A 17081-nucleotide genomic window follows, 5' to 3' on the forward strand; every position below is an offset into this window, starting at 1 on the left:
CACACACACACACACCAGTAGATTAGATTGTTCTCTTTCTATATATTCTTTTGTTGATGTCAACTTTGATTCATAACTTTTTCCCAATTAAATTCTGTTGCAAGTAAAACATTCTGCCCTAAATATTAAATAAAGACAAAAAAAAGTCTGCACAATAAAAAGGTAATACACACAAAAAAATAAACATGAAAAAAAACTATCCATTAAGTGTTAAATGGTTACATGTTCTCTCACGTATATCAGATTTGCATCAATGAACAGAAATAAGTTACTTATTGATTAAATGACCTACATTCAGCCATGAAAGTTACTCTAAATATAGAAGAAAAGTTTGTACCTTGTTTCTCACCTTGTTAAAGTTATTCCCGTCGCTAGTATGTAATTCCTTGCAGGTGTGAGTGAGAGTGTGTGTGAGGACTGCGGCGCTCACTCAGCTGCTCTTGTCTTTATATTGAACGCGCAGACACGCGCTGAGTGACGCAGCGTCTCGCTGTAGCGCTCTGCTCTGACTCACCGACGGCAGGCTGACACAATAAAAGTCCGACAACTCAAGAACCTACACAATAAAAGTCCCGTTGCTTAACTTTATTAAGCTCAGCTATAAAATGTAAAAAATTTAATACTGTGTGTATAATATTCTTTTTCTTTTTTTTAAATACATTAATGAGCTATGACATGTTTTACAGTTCTTTAACATTTGACAACACAACTAAATGATGGGGAGTTTCAGTGTTGAGAGCTATTAATCAAAATTGCAAACAAATAATACATATTTTTGGAAAATAAGAACAAATGAAATTTTAAACAAATGTCAATTAAAATTTTGTGGCTGTTATATATGAAATAAAAGAGAAACCAAATCAAATCATAAACTAGACCATTTATTTTTATGTCCTGTAAATCTATGATATTTTTACACACAGTGGTTCTACAGTCACAGACATCTGTACAAAACCAGCTGTAAAAAAAAAACCTAAACAAACTATTCATGCCGCATTGTAGCACATTATAATAAAATAAATCCAGATTGTTTAACATAAAACAATATATTTAAGCCACTTACATCTCTCCTAATCCATGTGCTTGCCTTGTGTTATTCCTCCACTCTTTAAACCTTCAAATCTAACCCTTAGATAACATCTCACTCTTGGAAATGATATGAGTTTTGTTTTAAAAAACATCCTCTAAAGCATGTAAACTGTACACGCACACAATTGGAAGACTAAAAGTAAATATTTCACAATTTCATGTTATTTTATACACTTCAAATTAAACAAAGTTAGAGTAAAGAACAAAAACACTGTCTAAACCTTGCAATTATTGTTGTTGTTTTTTAATCTCTGATCATCTTCAAGGCTTACTTTCTCCCATCAGTCATTCATTTTGTTTGAATTTCAAAAGATTGTTTTAATCTAAGACTGTTTATTCAGATAAATCTGTATATCTTGCACTGTAGACACAGATTACTGACAATTCTTGGATAATTTCTACATCTGCAGTAGATAAAATGTTCTGGAACTCTTTATCCCCACAGTTCATTTTCTGTTCTTAACATTTGTGCAATTGTTATTTGTGTATGTGTGAACGCATTCTAACTTATTTTAGACTAATGGGAGTATGTGTGCAGTTATCATTTCTCTCTGGATGTGTAATGTCTATTTTAAGTATAGTGCTCTGTCTTCTTCTATGTTCCTCTCCTGGCCTGCGTGTGTGCTTGTGTCGGGGTGCAGATGAGTCGCCCCCTTGACTCGCTCCTACAGCTGGCAGAGAGGATCGGTCTGTTTAGCACTCATGCTAATTCTCAGGAATGACTCATAACAGCCAGTAAATAGCAAGTCGATATCTGCTGGTGCCAATCACTACAATAACTTTTACTCTAAAAGCCTAATACTGTACATATTCAGATCTGACTCAAAACACACTGATAAATGTTCACACTTTTATATATATATATATATATATATATATATATATATGAATATACAGTATAAGACTGCAACGTATTTAAAAGTATAGAAATACCTAGAGTGATAGTTCATCCAAGATGTATGACTTTCATCTTCTGCTGAACACAATAGATTTTGAAGAATGTTGGTAACCAAACAATATTTGGTGCTGATTAATTTCCATTGTATGGACAATAAACAGAGACATTTCTCAAAATATCTTTTATGTTCCACAAAAGAAAAAGTCAAACAGGTTTAAAACGACTTGAGGTTGAGTGCATACATTTTATTCTAATGAATTTTAGAATTTAGTGAACTATCCCTTTAAGTCATTTTCATCTGACAAAAATTACACACTTTAACTTAAACTGTCAAGCTGCCCACAATAATCCTAAATAACCCCATCTGCAAACAATGCAATTCCCAGAGTACCAGAGACTGTGAGAATGTGTCATAGATAGTGTGTGTCTCTGTCTCCCAAACACTATCTATATGTCTAATATGACAAACATCTCTGTCTGCTGTCCAGACATAAAGACCTTTAAGCTCTTGACCAGACCATCGGTTAAGACTCTAACTTTCCATCCTGTCAACACACAAGTGCCCCGCTCTCTCATTACAACATCACCCCCATTCTCATATAAGGAATAGTTTATCCAAAAATGAAAATAACACAATCTTTTGTGTTCTGCAAAAAGTCAGTCATACAGTTTTGGAATGACATGAGGGTGAGTAAATGGATTTTCTTTTTTGGGTGAACTATTCCTAACTGAATCTATTCATCAAGCATCTATAAATATGGTCTTTTAATCTGTGAATGTGAACTCCCTCTCTGTATTTCCAAACCAGCATCTGAAAATGACTCATTTTTCTACTCTTAAACCACTTTTGCTTCTCTCTTTCACTTTTTCTCTCTTTTTCCAGTCTTCCAGTAAAAGATTTTTCTATTGAGATGGCCTGTTCTGGACTCTCTCTTCCATATTTAATCCAATACAGCGCAGAGCCTCCGATCCCCCAGCCAATCCCGCATCCCCTCTGTCTCCTTATAAGGACTGCACATAGTCGATAGTGTTTGTCTTCACTCTGGACTTCTTGGCCACACTGTGCTGCTCAATCATTCTAAAGTAAACTGACTGAATTGGTCAAAAACAAAGCTAATGTTTTTACTCTGCAAGTTCACTGTGATAAATTTGTTAGCCTTTTTCATGCTGGGGTTATTAAAATGTGTATTTTATATTATAAGCACATATAAGCATCAGCAGTACCTACTTTCGGGCCAGAAATGGACACTTTTGTTTTGAAAGGAAGTATTAAATTGTTTAAAAGTGACACTAAAAAAGTTTGTAATGTTACAAAAGATTTACATTTCCAATAAATGCTGCTCTTTTGAACTTTTTATCCATCAAAGTATACTGAAAAAAAAATCAGTAATATGTTTTCCACAAAAATATTTAGTACAACTGTTTTCAACATCAATACCAATAGAGAAATGCTTCTTGAGCAGCAAATCAGCATATTAGAATGATTTCTGAAGAATCATGTGACACTGAAGACTGGAGTAATGATGCCGAAAATTCAGCTTTACTGAATCATCACAAAAATAAATTATACTTTAAATATATTAAATAAAGTGAATTAATAAACTAATAAATTAATAATATTACAGTTTTTACTGTATTTTTGATCAAATAAATGCAGCCTTAATGAGCACAAGAGACTTGCTTTCTAAAACATTTTAAAAATCATACACTTTTGAACGGTATTTTACCTACTTTCAGGCTACTTACCAATTACCTACCTTGCCAATTAGTGTTTTTATGAGCCTCAGTTGTATCATATATAAATAAACACAAAATAAAAGTCACAGTCCACAGTGGAAACTCTGGGTTAATTTCTAAAAATGAGGCTCACAAGTCCAAGAAAAACCTATTTGTGCATTTTATCTGCAGAGGTGCAAGAATGATAGGAAAATGTTCGGGGAGCTGTGTCGCTCAACAAAATTGTCCGCAATAAACCATTTTTCGTACTATTTAAATAGAATTTTCCTGTAGAAAGCGTCTCTATATGCTTGTTTTCTTTTGGATGTGCTTCTAAACCACACGCAACGCCTGTGCAAGAAAATGATTGTTAATACACCATTTGGGTATTTACGAGCAACACCTCATAAACAAACCAGCTTTGAGAAACAGCGCTGGGCATAACAGTATGGTTTTAGCAGTACACCGTGACCTCAGCTTTATCTGTGTTCACTACCATGATGATTTGAACTGAAAAACTGACTGGAGAACCTGACTGAAATGGTGAAATACGGAGCAACTGCCATTGAGATGACTGAGAAACCGAGTTTTTCAAGCTATTAGAGTTGATCAGAATAAAACAGACACACTGCCGCAATAACCACATCAGCACTGTAAAATCAAGCACGACATCTGAAACTAAAAAACCCATTCGTTCGAGAGAAAGCTGGTGTGGTTGCGGTCAAGAATAAGAAATGTGACCAGATTGTTTGAGAACAGCCCTCAGTTTGCTGCAGTTGTCTCTAGTGTCCATGACAACAACCCCACTGCGGCTCATGGAGGTTTGTGGCAGGCGGTGTGGTAAGGCAGCAATGCAGTCGGCATGAAGACAGCAATACAAGCACTTCAGCCAGGATTAAAGACTTCCTTTCTCATCTGTTATTCTCTCTGTCTCTCTTTCTCATCTACTTTTGCCACCATGGCGATCCACTAATCCAGAATAAACAAAAATCCTTACAGTTACGGTGAGTAATCGTTTAAATATAAACACATAATGAATAAGGAGGTAAATTATTGCATCAGTTACTTCAAAGACACTTCCTAGGAGACATTTTGCATCTGTCTGGCTCACAGACATCTGATGAAGTAGGGTGTGGAATTCTGGCTCATCAGGTCATGACCTCTGAGCCAATATGGTGCATTTATACATCACAGGCTGGTCCTTTTGTCACGGGAAGGGAAGGATTATTGTCTGTCTGGCTGACTTTGGTGTGGCTCTGATAGTAAACGACACGTTTTTCTTCCTGGAAGAATGTAAAAGGGTCTGCTGTCACACTGATTCAGAAACTAAAGTTAGCAAAAAAATGATTCACCGTCACAGATGTTTGATCTCAAATCTCATGAGAGTAACATGACGTAATATATCTTACATTTCTCAAATCTCAAAACCACCCCATAATTGGAGCAAAAGAGTTATTATTTATAGTGATTGTGTATAGCAAAATCATTGTGCTGATTTAAACTACAAATATGTCCCCCCCCTATATTTTTGAAAATATTTAAATTGACTGGTTGTAGAATGCAATTTCCGCAAAAAGTATTGTATATGAAGTCGTATATAAGGTACTTTATTTCATGGTGATCGCTGGCTATTAGATTCAGCGGTAATTTAATCAAACTAATAATTAAACAATCGATTAGTTAAAAATGATTTAAAAATATTTGTTTGTTTTATAAACTACAATTCAAAAATTTAGGGTGGGTAAGATTTTTACATTTTTATTTTAAAAAATACAGTAAAAACAGCAATTTTATGAAATATTATTTCAATTTAAAACATATTTAAATAGAAAACTGCTATTTTAAAATGGAATTTATTCCTGTGATGGCAAAGTTGACTTTTCAGCTGCCATTACTCCAGTATTCAGTATCACATGATCCTTCAAAATTCAATACACTGATTTGGTGCTTCAGTAACATTTCTCATTATAATCAACAAAACTGCTTAATATTATAAAGTAACTTTTCATAATATTTTTTTTCAGGATTCCTTGATGTATATAAAGTTTAAAAGAATAGAAATGAACAAAGTTTATTTGAATTTTTTTAAGCAATGCAAAAGTATAATTTTTGATCAATTCAATGTGTCTTTGCTGAATGAAAGCATTAATTTCTTTGAATTAATATATATATATATAAAGTTGGGAATTAAACCAGAGTCCCCTTGCACATTAAAAAACTTTTTTCTTCAGTCATGTCTTATCTCGCCTAGTGGTATATAGTCTTTGCCAGCTGGTGTCAGAACACTTTAGGTGCTTGCTTACTTCTCAAAAATCTTCAGATATTGTGAGTGGTGCTATCACATGCAGATGCAAAGAAAAGAATCCAAAACCAAACAGTTTTTCTTCAGACATGTCTTATCTCGCCTAGTAGTATATAGTCTTTGCCAGCTGGTGTCAGAACACTTTACGTGCTTGCTTACTTCTCAAAAATCTTCAGATATTGTGAGTGGTGCTATCACATGCAGATGCAAAGAAAAGAATCCAAAACCAAACAGACAGTACATTTACAAAAACATATCCTGTGTTCTCATGAAGGAAGAATTAACGTTAATTTGATCCACTGAAAAAAAGAAGATTTTCCTAAGGCTCTCACACTCACACAAACCTACAGCACAAATAAATTATAATCCAGCTTTAATTCAAAGGGGCTTTGTGAAATGTCTCACTATGATAGCACACACATTCATCAACCCGTACAGCTGATATCAGACACCACCTGCTGAGTATCTTTAATTCATCATACGCACAAAAAATACATACTGAAAATGTACATATGTGATAGCACGTATACCCTAGAGCGTAACGCAGACAGTCTTCTCACTTTCTCTCTCTGTGTTTCTTTACAAGCTCCAGGTGTTATCATTTCAGTGTGGTATGGACTTTACACACTGTGAAGCATGTTCTCATAAAACCCCTGTGATTTCAGCCCACCAAGCTCATAAATCAGAGGTGCACATAACCATCTCTCACTTGCACAGATGCTCCTCTGAAAATAAAACCTCGGTTGTAACAGGGATTTAGTTGTTCAGATAAATGTCACAAATTGAGTAATGTACCCTCATTATCAGCTTAATTTTTATATGCCATATTTGCCTCAAAATTGACCCACAAAGCCTTTCCTCTGGGTTGACTGCAGGTTGACGCCCACCAAACACCCTGTTCGTTCACACCTTCCTCTGTTTCTGTCTATCTCTCTGTCCCTTCCTGTGCTGAAGGACATTGGGCCCTGTCTACATCACAAGGGCCCTCCTGCTGTCACCAAAGTCTGCCAAAACACACTGCGCAGTTTCCTGTATGGCGTGTATCGCCGCAGGGTGTAGCGTCAGAGGCATGGAGAGCCAACAAGGGATCAAGTGTGAAAAGATTTGAACATGTTAATCAAACTACACAGTGCAAAGGCGTTAAACAATGAAGGACGTTCACTCAACACTTAGTTAGAACAATGAACAAGCACCAACCAAATGCCCCACCAACAGAAATAAGATCAAATGAGTTTTATGAATGTCAGCTGAGTTGGTTTCTTTCTGTGAGTCTTGCATTTAGTTTGGCACTGAATGTCTGAAAACAGTTAAATTTGGGTGAAAGTTCACTTTTTAGTAGATCTCTTCAAATCTTCAGATTATGACAATTAAAGGATGGTTCAACCAAAATGAAAATTCTGTCATCATATACTCAACTCATCATGTTGTTAAAAACCTGTTTGACTTTGTTTCTTCTGTGGAACACAAAATAATCTTTTTTTTTTGTCTATATGCAATTCCAAAAAATGTGGACTGGAGCTTTCCAGTTTCAAAAACATTCAACTTTTGTGCTATATTAAAAATCATAAAAAATCATACAATAACTTAATATGACGAACAGACTGAATTTAAAACATTCACTGATTCACAATAACCGAATTAGTGAACTGACCTTGGAAACTGTATCCGTCCGATGAATGACGATAAATGATTAACTCTTTGTGAATCAAACATTGTTACTTCATTCATTTTCAATAAGTAACAGTTTTTGGTCTGTTCATCACACAAAAATGTAATATGACTTCATAAGACTTCATAAGGACAAGTCATATTTTATGATGCCTTTTTTGTCAGTTTGGAGCTTGACCCCAGTCCTCATTCATTTTCATTATATAGAAAAGAGTGAAAAGAATGTTTAAAAAATGTACCTTTTGTGTTGGACGGAAGAAATTAAGTCAGTTTGGAATGACATGAGGGTGAGGAAACTATGACAAACCTTTCATTTTTGGGTAAAATGTTCAAGACTTGATATTTAAAGGGAGGAAAGGCTAAGAAAAGAAAAACATATTTGCAAGCAAGCAATCGCTCCAAAATAAAGACTTTTAGTAGGCAGCACCAGATTGATTTTATTTTATATGACATGCATCGTATCAAAACAATGCTGTAGTGCCAGAAAAAGCCCAAGGCCCATCGCTGAAACATGAAACATGAGACCAGGTGAAGTTTATCACCCTTTTACTAGTTTACCCAAAGAACATGACCAGAACTGCAAACTCATACTTTCCACTCGTTTTCTAATTGCTTTTCAGCAAACAACATAATCACAGATGTAATTGATAAATCACCGTAACACTGAAATAAAGTTGAACTAAAGGAGAATTCAGATCACAGGGGACCTGTAAAAGATAAATGTCAGCAGCTACAATGTGAACTTAAAATTCCACTTCATCATTTTATTCAAAGCACTGATGTGAACAGCGAGTTATGGGAATATCCAAAGGAAATCAGCTGGAATGTGTAAACGGGATTGGAGGGTCAGAAGGCAGGGTTCAGGTCTGATTGTACCAGGAGGATGCAGAGAAACGATAACCTGCCACACAGCATGCAGAATTGACCCCTGGGTAATTGTACAATTATGAAATTCCTGTTTTTACAACCAAATGACAAGGTGAAGTGACTAGTGCTGGGTAGAAAGCAGTGGGGTGGAGTGTTTTTCGTTGGGGGAGGGTCTTACTACCTGCTCCCTGCTGTGTTGCTTCTAGTGGTTGATTTGTGACGTTTACAGTGGAAAATCTTTTGGGGAAGCAGCTTTTTAAGGGAATAATTTGCAGAAGCTCAAGCAAAGACAGTGTTTTGCCAAACGGCATGCCATGTAAACCTCAACTTGGACCTCATCCATGACAAGAAACAATTTTCCATTCATAGCTATCACATGCCCGTCAAACCCACGCACATATGCGTTATTCACACTCAGGTTGCATTAACCTATTCTTTGTTTTACCTTTCATTTGAGAGGTCGTCTGCTTGCTCATTTGATCTGGAATCACAGAACGAATGGGGAAATGTGTGGAGAGAAGTCACGGATAAAACCACAAGTGCATTATGGCGAATTGTATTCAAACCAAACACCTGCATACTTACATACTGTACAGTACACCACCTTTTGAAAAGTTTGATTTTTAATGTTTTTGAAAGTCATTGTAAGTTTTTTTTGCTCACCAAAGCTGCAATTATTCGAAAATATAGTAAAACACTAATATTGTGAAATCGTATTACAATTTAAAATAACTGTTTTCTATTTTAATATATTTTAAAATGTAATTTATTTCTGTGATGGTTAAAGCTGAATCCTTCAGAAATTATTCTAATATGCTGATTTGTTTAAATATTTTTTTTATTATTATCAAAACTCTGCTGTACTGCTTAATATTTTTATGGAAACTGGGATACATTTTTCTGGATTCTTTGATGAATAAAGTTCAAAAGAACAGTATTTATTTGAAATATAAATCTTTCGTAACATTATAAATGTCTTTACTGTCACTTTTGATCAATTCATTGTGTCCTTATTGAATAAATATTAATTTCTTTAAAAAAATGTATCTTGACCCCAACATTTTGAAAGGTAGTGTACTTTTATTTCATTGAATGCAGTACAAACTGAAAGTCAGTTCATAGAGGAAGCTTTTTTCACCCATTAGGCAGTAGCAGGTGGTGTTAGTGGGAGGGACATTCTCATTCTAGAGAGCATTTGATTGGATGAAAATCTGTCTAGTGCAGGATGAGTCACCAGCATTTTGGTCCATTTTCCCTGAAAAACACTGTAAATTGTGACCTTGGACCACAAAACCAGTCTTAAGTCGCTTGGGTATGTTTGTAGCAATAGCCAAAAATACACTGTATGGGTCAAAATTATAGATTTTTCTTTTATGCCAAAAATCATTAGGATATTAAGTATTTCCTACCATAAAGATATGTTGTAAATTTCCTACTGTAAATATATCAAAACTTAATTTTTGATTAGTAATATGCATTGCTAAGGACTTCATTTGGATAACTTTAAAGGTGATTTTCTCAGTATTTAGATTTTTTTGCACCCTCAGATTCCAGATTTTCAAATAGTTGTATCTCAACCAAATATTGTCCTATCCTAACAAACCATACATCAATGGAAAGCTTATTTATTCAGTGATGTATAAATCTAAATTTTGAAAAATTGACACTTAAGACTGGTTTTGTGGTCCAGGGTCACAATTTATAATGCATTTATCTGCAAAATGTGAACGCTTGCACTAGCATATGGACGGATTCAAAGCTAAAAGGCTTCATAAATACAAGGTTGTGATGATGTACAGGATTCAGCTGCAGTACTCACAGTTTAGGTTGGGTTTGGTGGGGAGAGGTGGAGCCTTAACCGCTGAAGGCGATGGAGGCGGAGCCGCTTTTTCCGTCAAGCTTGAAGGTGACTGTAGACTCTCATCTGGTGGCTTGTTTAAGGCTTGACCATTTTGTAGAGGTTTGTCAGGAACACTTTCCTGAGGCTCTTCATCTGCGGAGACCTGAACAGGCAACGCGGTGACGCTGGGCCAGATGTCCAGCTCATTGATCTGGAAGGCCTCAGCACTCGGCGGGGTTTTGGGTGGGACTTCCAACAAACTAATCTCAGTTGGTGGAGGAGGTGGAGGCGGGAATGATTGGTTGTCCTCAAACACACTGTCATCCCCAGATACGCCATTGCTAGGCAACTCTTCAGCAACTAGAAATCCAAGATAACAGAAGACATATACAGTTCATTATAGGGTGAGAACAGATTTCTTTTCCTATTAAGTGGGTGATGAAATCCAGTTGGTCCACGTCACAGTGCACTTCAGTGGAATACAGAAGGAAATATAGGGTCTATGAGTAACCGGGGAAATCAGTTCATGATTTCGTCATTGTTGAGAAAACAGCTTTTACAACACTTTAACAATCATTGCAAAATGCTAAAACACACCTGCAATGGAAGAAAACTTATTATAACTACCCATAATCCTAGATAAACTGTTAATCCACAGCTAAAACCTAATCCAAACCTTTATCAGACATGAAATCTGGCTGAGACTGTCTCAGATTTACTTAAATGGCTCTATAGTAAACTTAAGGCTTAAGGACTTCTGGAAATATAAGTACACTCACTCCATCATGCAGTATAAACATGCATGCCTCTCCTGTCTTTGCCATATGACACACAGCTATCAGCACATACTGTATCCTCTCTCCTCACCCACACTCCGATCCTGGAGTGTTGTGGATAAGATGTGGCTGGTCGGCCTCATCCAATTGACATGTTTTCAAGATGAACCACAGTGGGCCCCATAAAATGTCATCGAATGATCACAGATGGAGTTGCTATGCCTTTTTTGGAAAGGGCATTTTAGTTTTTTGTTACTGCTTTGTAAATAAAGTCATTACGATTCCTGTGTTATATCACTTATATTTACTACTTAAAATTGAGCGCATGCTGTAATGTTGAAACCATCAGCTGACTGTTTACTGTGCTTCATTTTGTTGTTTTCAGAGGTTTATCCTTTGGCCTTCTTTCAACTCATGTCATATTACACTCAAACAAAAGAATACTGGACTCAGGTCATAAACAGGAGCCATTAATTTTGTGTAAAATGCTTTATGTAAACATCAATACAAAATATATTCCTTGAACGTTTTTATTTAAAAATATATTCCTTCTTCATTATCATGATCACCGTTTTTTTTTTACTTTCTATTTATCAAAGAATCCTGAAAAACAAGTATCAAATTTTCCACAAAATTGTTAAGCTGTAAAATATTTTTGCAAAATTACTACTAATAAGAAATGTTTCTTGATATACACATCAGCATATTAGAATGATTTCTGAAGATTCATGTGACGCTAAAGACTGAAATTTTATCTTTGCCATCACAATAAAGTTATTTATTGATCGATTGATTGAGAGAGACTTCTTTCGAAAACATGAAAATAAAAACTCACTGACCCCAAACATTTGAATGGTTGTGAATATACTTATATAAGACAGATGTTTGCTATATATTACACTGTTTGATAATTGATTTTTTTTTTACTTGAACATGTTTCTTTAAATGTGAACCTCTTTATGCACCAATATATCACCAGGCTACTTACATATTTACATTTCCATGAACTTTGTTCTCAGATATAGTTATTGTAGATACAGTGTAAACACACCTGGGGTGACAGTGAGTTGTGCCGTGCTATTAACTGAGCCGTATTGGTTGGTTGCAGTGCAGCAAAACAGACCTCCGTCTTCAGGGAATGCCTCTGCAATCACCAACGTACAGATTTCCTCTGCAAGACCAATCACAGGAGCCATCGATTACAAAATCATCAATATCACAAGCAAAACCAGACTAGAAATGAATTTAATAAATAACACAGTGACACATACATAAGCTTAAACCATTCAAATTAATTAGCTCTACCTCCGTCTTCAGGGAATGCCTCTGCAATCACCAACGTACAGATTTCCTCTGCAAGACCAATCACAGGAGCCATCGATTACAAAATCATCAATATCACAAGCAAAACCAGACTAGAAATGAATTTAATAAATAACACAGTGACACATACATAAGCTTAAACCATTCAAATTAATTAGCTCAACAAGCTACTATATATATAATCTATTGCTGCAATGGAGCATCCAACAATGCTTTCTCCAGAGATATGAGAATCACAAAAATATTTCCTGTAAAGAGGGAGGGATGTAGACAGGTGATAGACAATTAGATAGACAGGTGTGGTGAATCTAGACAGGTAATTGATGGTTACAGAGGTGATTCAATAGCAGAGAGAAGTCTACTGCGGCAGACAGAGGCTGTGTCTCATTCTTTTTCCATGTTTCCTACGAGGTGATTCAGTAAATTCAGTCACTAGCAAGGGCCTTGATCACTAAACACTGAGACAGTGATGACTCAATTACCTGCGACACCATTACAAATGACGAGGCTCAAATTAATGTAGGTGGTATTTGTCAACAAATAGTTTTATTACTTTCATTAGTTTATCATGCATATTCACTCGCTGTCACTGTTAAAATGAACAAAACTATTATATGAACTACTGAACTAGTGAACAGACTGAGACATACCCAAAGATAGAGGTGAGAGTTAAAAGGTGAGCCATACACATGTACCGATAAGTGAAAGTATGTGACTCATATGCTGTGTTGACATGCATGTATCCTGTTTATTTGTTTTGTTAATCAGAGATTTTCGAGTCATATCTCGTCCAAACTGCATATTGCATTGTGAGGATGTCACAAATGTTGGGCTTACAGAGAATTATTATCTTGATGAATCCATATGTACACATGTATCTGGAGGAAAGTGTTTTATGAATAAGAGGAGTGGAGAGAGGGGAAAGTGGAAGCAGGAGTAAAAAACTCACCGGGTTCTGCTGCTGATCTTGGCTCTGATGAAAAAGTGATATGGGAATTAAGAGAGAAACACAAACACCATAACAAATCACTAGTTATCAGTCTACCAATAAACCAAACATAGCTTCTCAAATAGTTTAAATAGTTACTTAAAAAGGAAAATTCTGTCAACATTTATTCATTTTGTTTCAAACCCAGATGACTTGTTTTTTTCCCTTAAACACAAAAGGAACATGTTTAAGAATATGGCGGTCACTCTGAGGTTTTCAAGTATTTCAAGTAAAAATTGTTTCATATGACTGTTGCACAGAAAAAAAAATCAAGTCATACAAGGCGGCACTCCAGAACCACCACCTGACCTTCAGATGCCTGCGCGTCCTGCAACATCTACAGAGCAAGAGAACCGCAGGTTAACACTGCAAATACAGAGTGAGAGACTTAAACAAAGGGAAAGAGAACAGACAGATGAATGGAAAAACTGAAGAGACAGATGAAAAGGTGTACAAGCACTAATTTTGCTCTTTCTTCAGCACCTCTTTCATTCACAAGTACATACTCTTTCAGACTGACGACATAACAGACATAGAGGCAAGAAGCTGTCAGCAACCCATAAAAGTAAAAAGGCGAAGAGTAGTTTGTATATACATGTGCGTGTGAGTTGCCTTCTGTTGTGTGTTCGTTCTCTTTGAAGCTTTGTGTAAGTGTGTGTAGCATGCTTGTGGTTACACGTGACGTGTTAAAGGTTTATTTAAAGTTCAAGTCAAGAAGTATGTCTATACAATCCAGCCATTTTATTTGTGTGCCTGTTTGTTTAGGACTATGATGATGACACGAAACCATCTATTATAAAAAGGCACATCTTCTCATTAGGAAGATTAAAGTCTCTCAGAAGAAAGACGGAGTGGCATAATGGAGAGATGGGGGGGCTAAAAAAAACTTTTTCTTTAAGGAGGTGGAAAATGATTTAGCACACTGAGCAAACACAGCATTTGGCATTGAACTCTGAACCTCTGCCTAGGCCTGCACAGAGAGTCACATGACGTAATGTTAGGGGGTGCTTTAACAGGACCATCACCAGCATAGAGTGAAGAAACTGGACTCTGGACCTGACAGAGAGAGAGAGAATGAGAGACAATGTGTGGTTATTATGGATCTTTCCAGAGAACGTGAGATTTTATAAGTTCATCTGCTGTTGTCATTCCTGATTAGTCTACAGACATATTTGTGCATGTGTCTATTTCTCTGTCATTGTAGTAGATAACTTATTACTAGCTTACTAACTTTACTAACTTATTTCTCGGTTTTAGGATTTATTCTTGCAGCACTCTATAGTAGTTTCAGTGCCACTCAATAGTAGTTTGCAGTTTCAGTGCCAAAAAAGAGGTATAGTCTGTGTGTGTATTTCTTACTCTCTGTGGTGTGGTAGAAAGCGTCTGGACCAGTGTGGAGCGATGAGGTTGGGCCTCTGGGCTCTTTGGTGACGATGTGTGTATCGTCAAAGAAACTGAGCTGGTTTTCTTCTGTGCCCTGCATGAGAGAAAATTATTAGCAACACTAAAACAAACCTCATTCAGACCTGAGAGAACAAATCATCAACACTACAAAGTCATCCTTTAAGAAAACATTTAGATATAAAGTAAAGAACACACTCTCATCTTGCAATATTCATGTACATTTGAACCAAAACAAAACAGAGCTTGTGACTGAAAGAAACGGGTATTTTGAGTCATCCTGGCTGAAAGTTGAAAACATTTAGTCAAGCAATGACAAGTGAATCAATCTTTTTGCTCTTTCACAGTCCATTAAAATTTCTTCAAGTGAAGTTACATTTTTATTATACGTGACCCAGTTTATGGTCACATATAACAAACCAGGCAAAAATATAGAAACAGCTGGGTTATATTTTGCCTCAGAATAAATCAGTGGTCAGAATTTGTTTCAGTGCTGGTCAGGGTTATTATATTTCACTAAAACTAAAACCCATTCATCTATCCATCCATCCATCCATTTCCAAACTCCTTTGTCCTCTGCAGGGTCACGGGAGGCTGGAGCCTATTTCAGAATTTTGGGCCACAGGCGTCTCAGGCCATCCAGAATGAATGGCCAGTTCATCTCAGGGCCCACACACACACACACACACACACACACACACATTCACACACTCACCTACAGGCAATTCAGAGTGTTCAGTTCACCTATGCTGCATGTGTTTGGATTGTGGGGGGAAACGGAGATAAAGCTAAAACCATAAAAGCATTTTTATTACATATAAATAACTAAAATGAATGTTAACTGTTAACTAAAATAAAATAAAATGAAAAAACAACTTCAATATTTTATTTCAACTAGTTGCCAAGGCAACATTTCTCGTTTTTTTTTCAGTTAAATTTTTAGTTTAAATGTATAAAGTTTAGTTTAACAATGTACTAAAATATCTAAAACCAAAACTAAACAGACCTAAAAAAAAGAACACAAATGACAAAACACAACAAAATTACAAAAACTTTAACTAAAATGAAAATGAAAATGGAAAATATAAAAATAAAAACAAGTATAATTAAAACTATAATAATATCTCAATAATACTAAAAACACTAATGTTAGTAAAAAAGATGTCTGTAATGTTTCTGATGCCTGGGCAGATCTTTGCCAGACTGAAAATGAGAGTGATATCCTATTTGAGCACATTAAAAAAAGCCATATCCACATCTAATGGGCGGATACAGGTTTATTCAAAGTCTTAACAGTGTTTGTCTGATTTTTAAAACATTAGGTCATTTAATTTAAAGTGAAAATTTCCAACAGCAAATATATAGAAATATAAGCTAAGACAAGTTAATAAATGGTATAATGTTGCTTTACATGCTCTCTCTGTGGGGTAATTCCTCTCTAACACGCACCAACTTACACACACACACAGTGAAGTAATATCCACTCCACTGTGTGAATTTTCACTATGCAGTTTGCACCTTATAAATGACTTTAGAGCCAGTGAAAGCGTAATCCCAAATGGGTGCGATGATGTCACTGGGAACCAGAGCCAAGCGCTTAATAATTTGTGTAAACAGAAAGGAAAGACTGATATGCCAGTAGAGGCAAGAGATGACAGGAAGAGAAATAAGCGCATGAGTTCAGAGGTGACTGAAGAGCGTTCAAGCGATCACACAAATTATGAAGATTAGGCAACAAGATTCCTAAATTCTTGATTGATTATTGGCCTTCTAAGACAGCTTTGGCTATTCTTTAAGGTCACTTCATTCCCAACCAACCTCCCATGTTCTTCACGAGGAGCAATACAAACTTTCATGGCAGAGGATAAATTAGGGGCTATTAGATAATTCATAATCAGGGCCAGTTAAGCTGAGGCCTGAGGTCAAAGGGTTAAAGGTCATGCGAGGAAGAACATGCTGAAACACACATACTGTGGCATGGCTCCGGACCTAGACTTCGACACAGATCCTTCACCTTCTGAGTCTGAAGAAGAAGCACCTTTATGGAGAGAAACATAATGAGAAAATGGAAGAGAAAAACATTCATTCCTGGTTAAAACATTTGAGGCTGCATGCTGCCTTCCTTTTACTGCAAAACAGCATGAATGAAATCCAGTCATTTTTAATAAGAATCCACATGAACAGGAGTTTTGTATAAAGGTGAAAGAGTTCAC

The 17081-nt window shown here is 36.0% G+C and overlaps 2 protein-coding genes and 1 long non-coding RNA gene across 4 annotated transcripts in view; all 3 read right to left on the reverse strand.

The window, feature by feature from the left end:
- Positions 1 to 530, reverse strand: part of LOC107601947 (palladin-like) — an 11613-nt gene extending 11083 nt beyond the window's left edge. The window contains exon 1 of one of the 2 annotated variants that reach the window (XM_016294316.1): positions 350 to 530. The gene's annotated coding sequence lies outside the window, so the exon portion shown is untranslated. Of the gene's footprint in view, positions 1 to 337 lie in introns of both variants that reach the window. The other variant, XM_016294315.1, reaches the window with a different exon arrangement.
- A 7839-nt stretch (positions 531 to 8369) lies between these two features.
- The window catches only part of LOC107601921 (palladin-like), a 9773-nt gene continuing 1061 nt past the window's right edge, over positions 8370 to 17081 (reverse strand). Inside the window, exons 2-6 of the mRNA XM_016294282.1 lie at positions 13429 to 13452; positions 12208 to 12327; positions 10360 to 10740; positions 8986 to 9021; positions 8370 to 8380 (exon numbers count right to left, since the gene is read on the reverse strand). Of these exons, the coding sequence (XP_016149768.1) occupies positions 8370 to 8380; positions 8986 to 9021; positions 10360 to 10740; positions 12208 to 12327; positions 13429 to 13452 (572 nt within the window). The remainder of the gene's footprint in view (positions 8381 to 8985; positions 9022 to 10359; positions 10741 to 12207; positions 12328 to 13428; positions 13453 to 17081) is intronic.
- On the reverse strand, positions 14459 to 16909 carry LOC107601949 (uncharacterized). Its single transcript, XR_001610989.1, has 3 exons — positions 16840 to 16909; positions 14827 to 14944; positions 14459 to 14523 (listed from the first exon to the last, which is right to left on the reverse strand). It is a non-coding gene; the product is annotated as an uncharacterized lncRNA (long non-coding RNA).

This window comes from Sinocyclocheilus grahami, unplaced genomic scaffold, assembly GCF_001515645.1.
Source record: "Sinocyclocheilus grahami isolate Dianchi unplaced genomic scaffold, SAMN03320097.WGS_v1.1 scaffold315.1, whole genome shotgun sequence".
In the NCBI taxonomy this organism is placed as follows: domain Eukaryota; kingdom Metazoa; phylum Chordata; class Actinopteri; order Cypriniformes; family Cyprinidae; genus Sinocyclocheilus; species Sinocyclocheilus grahami.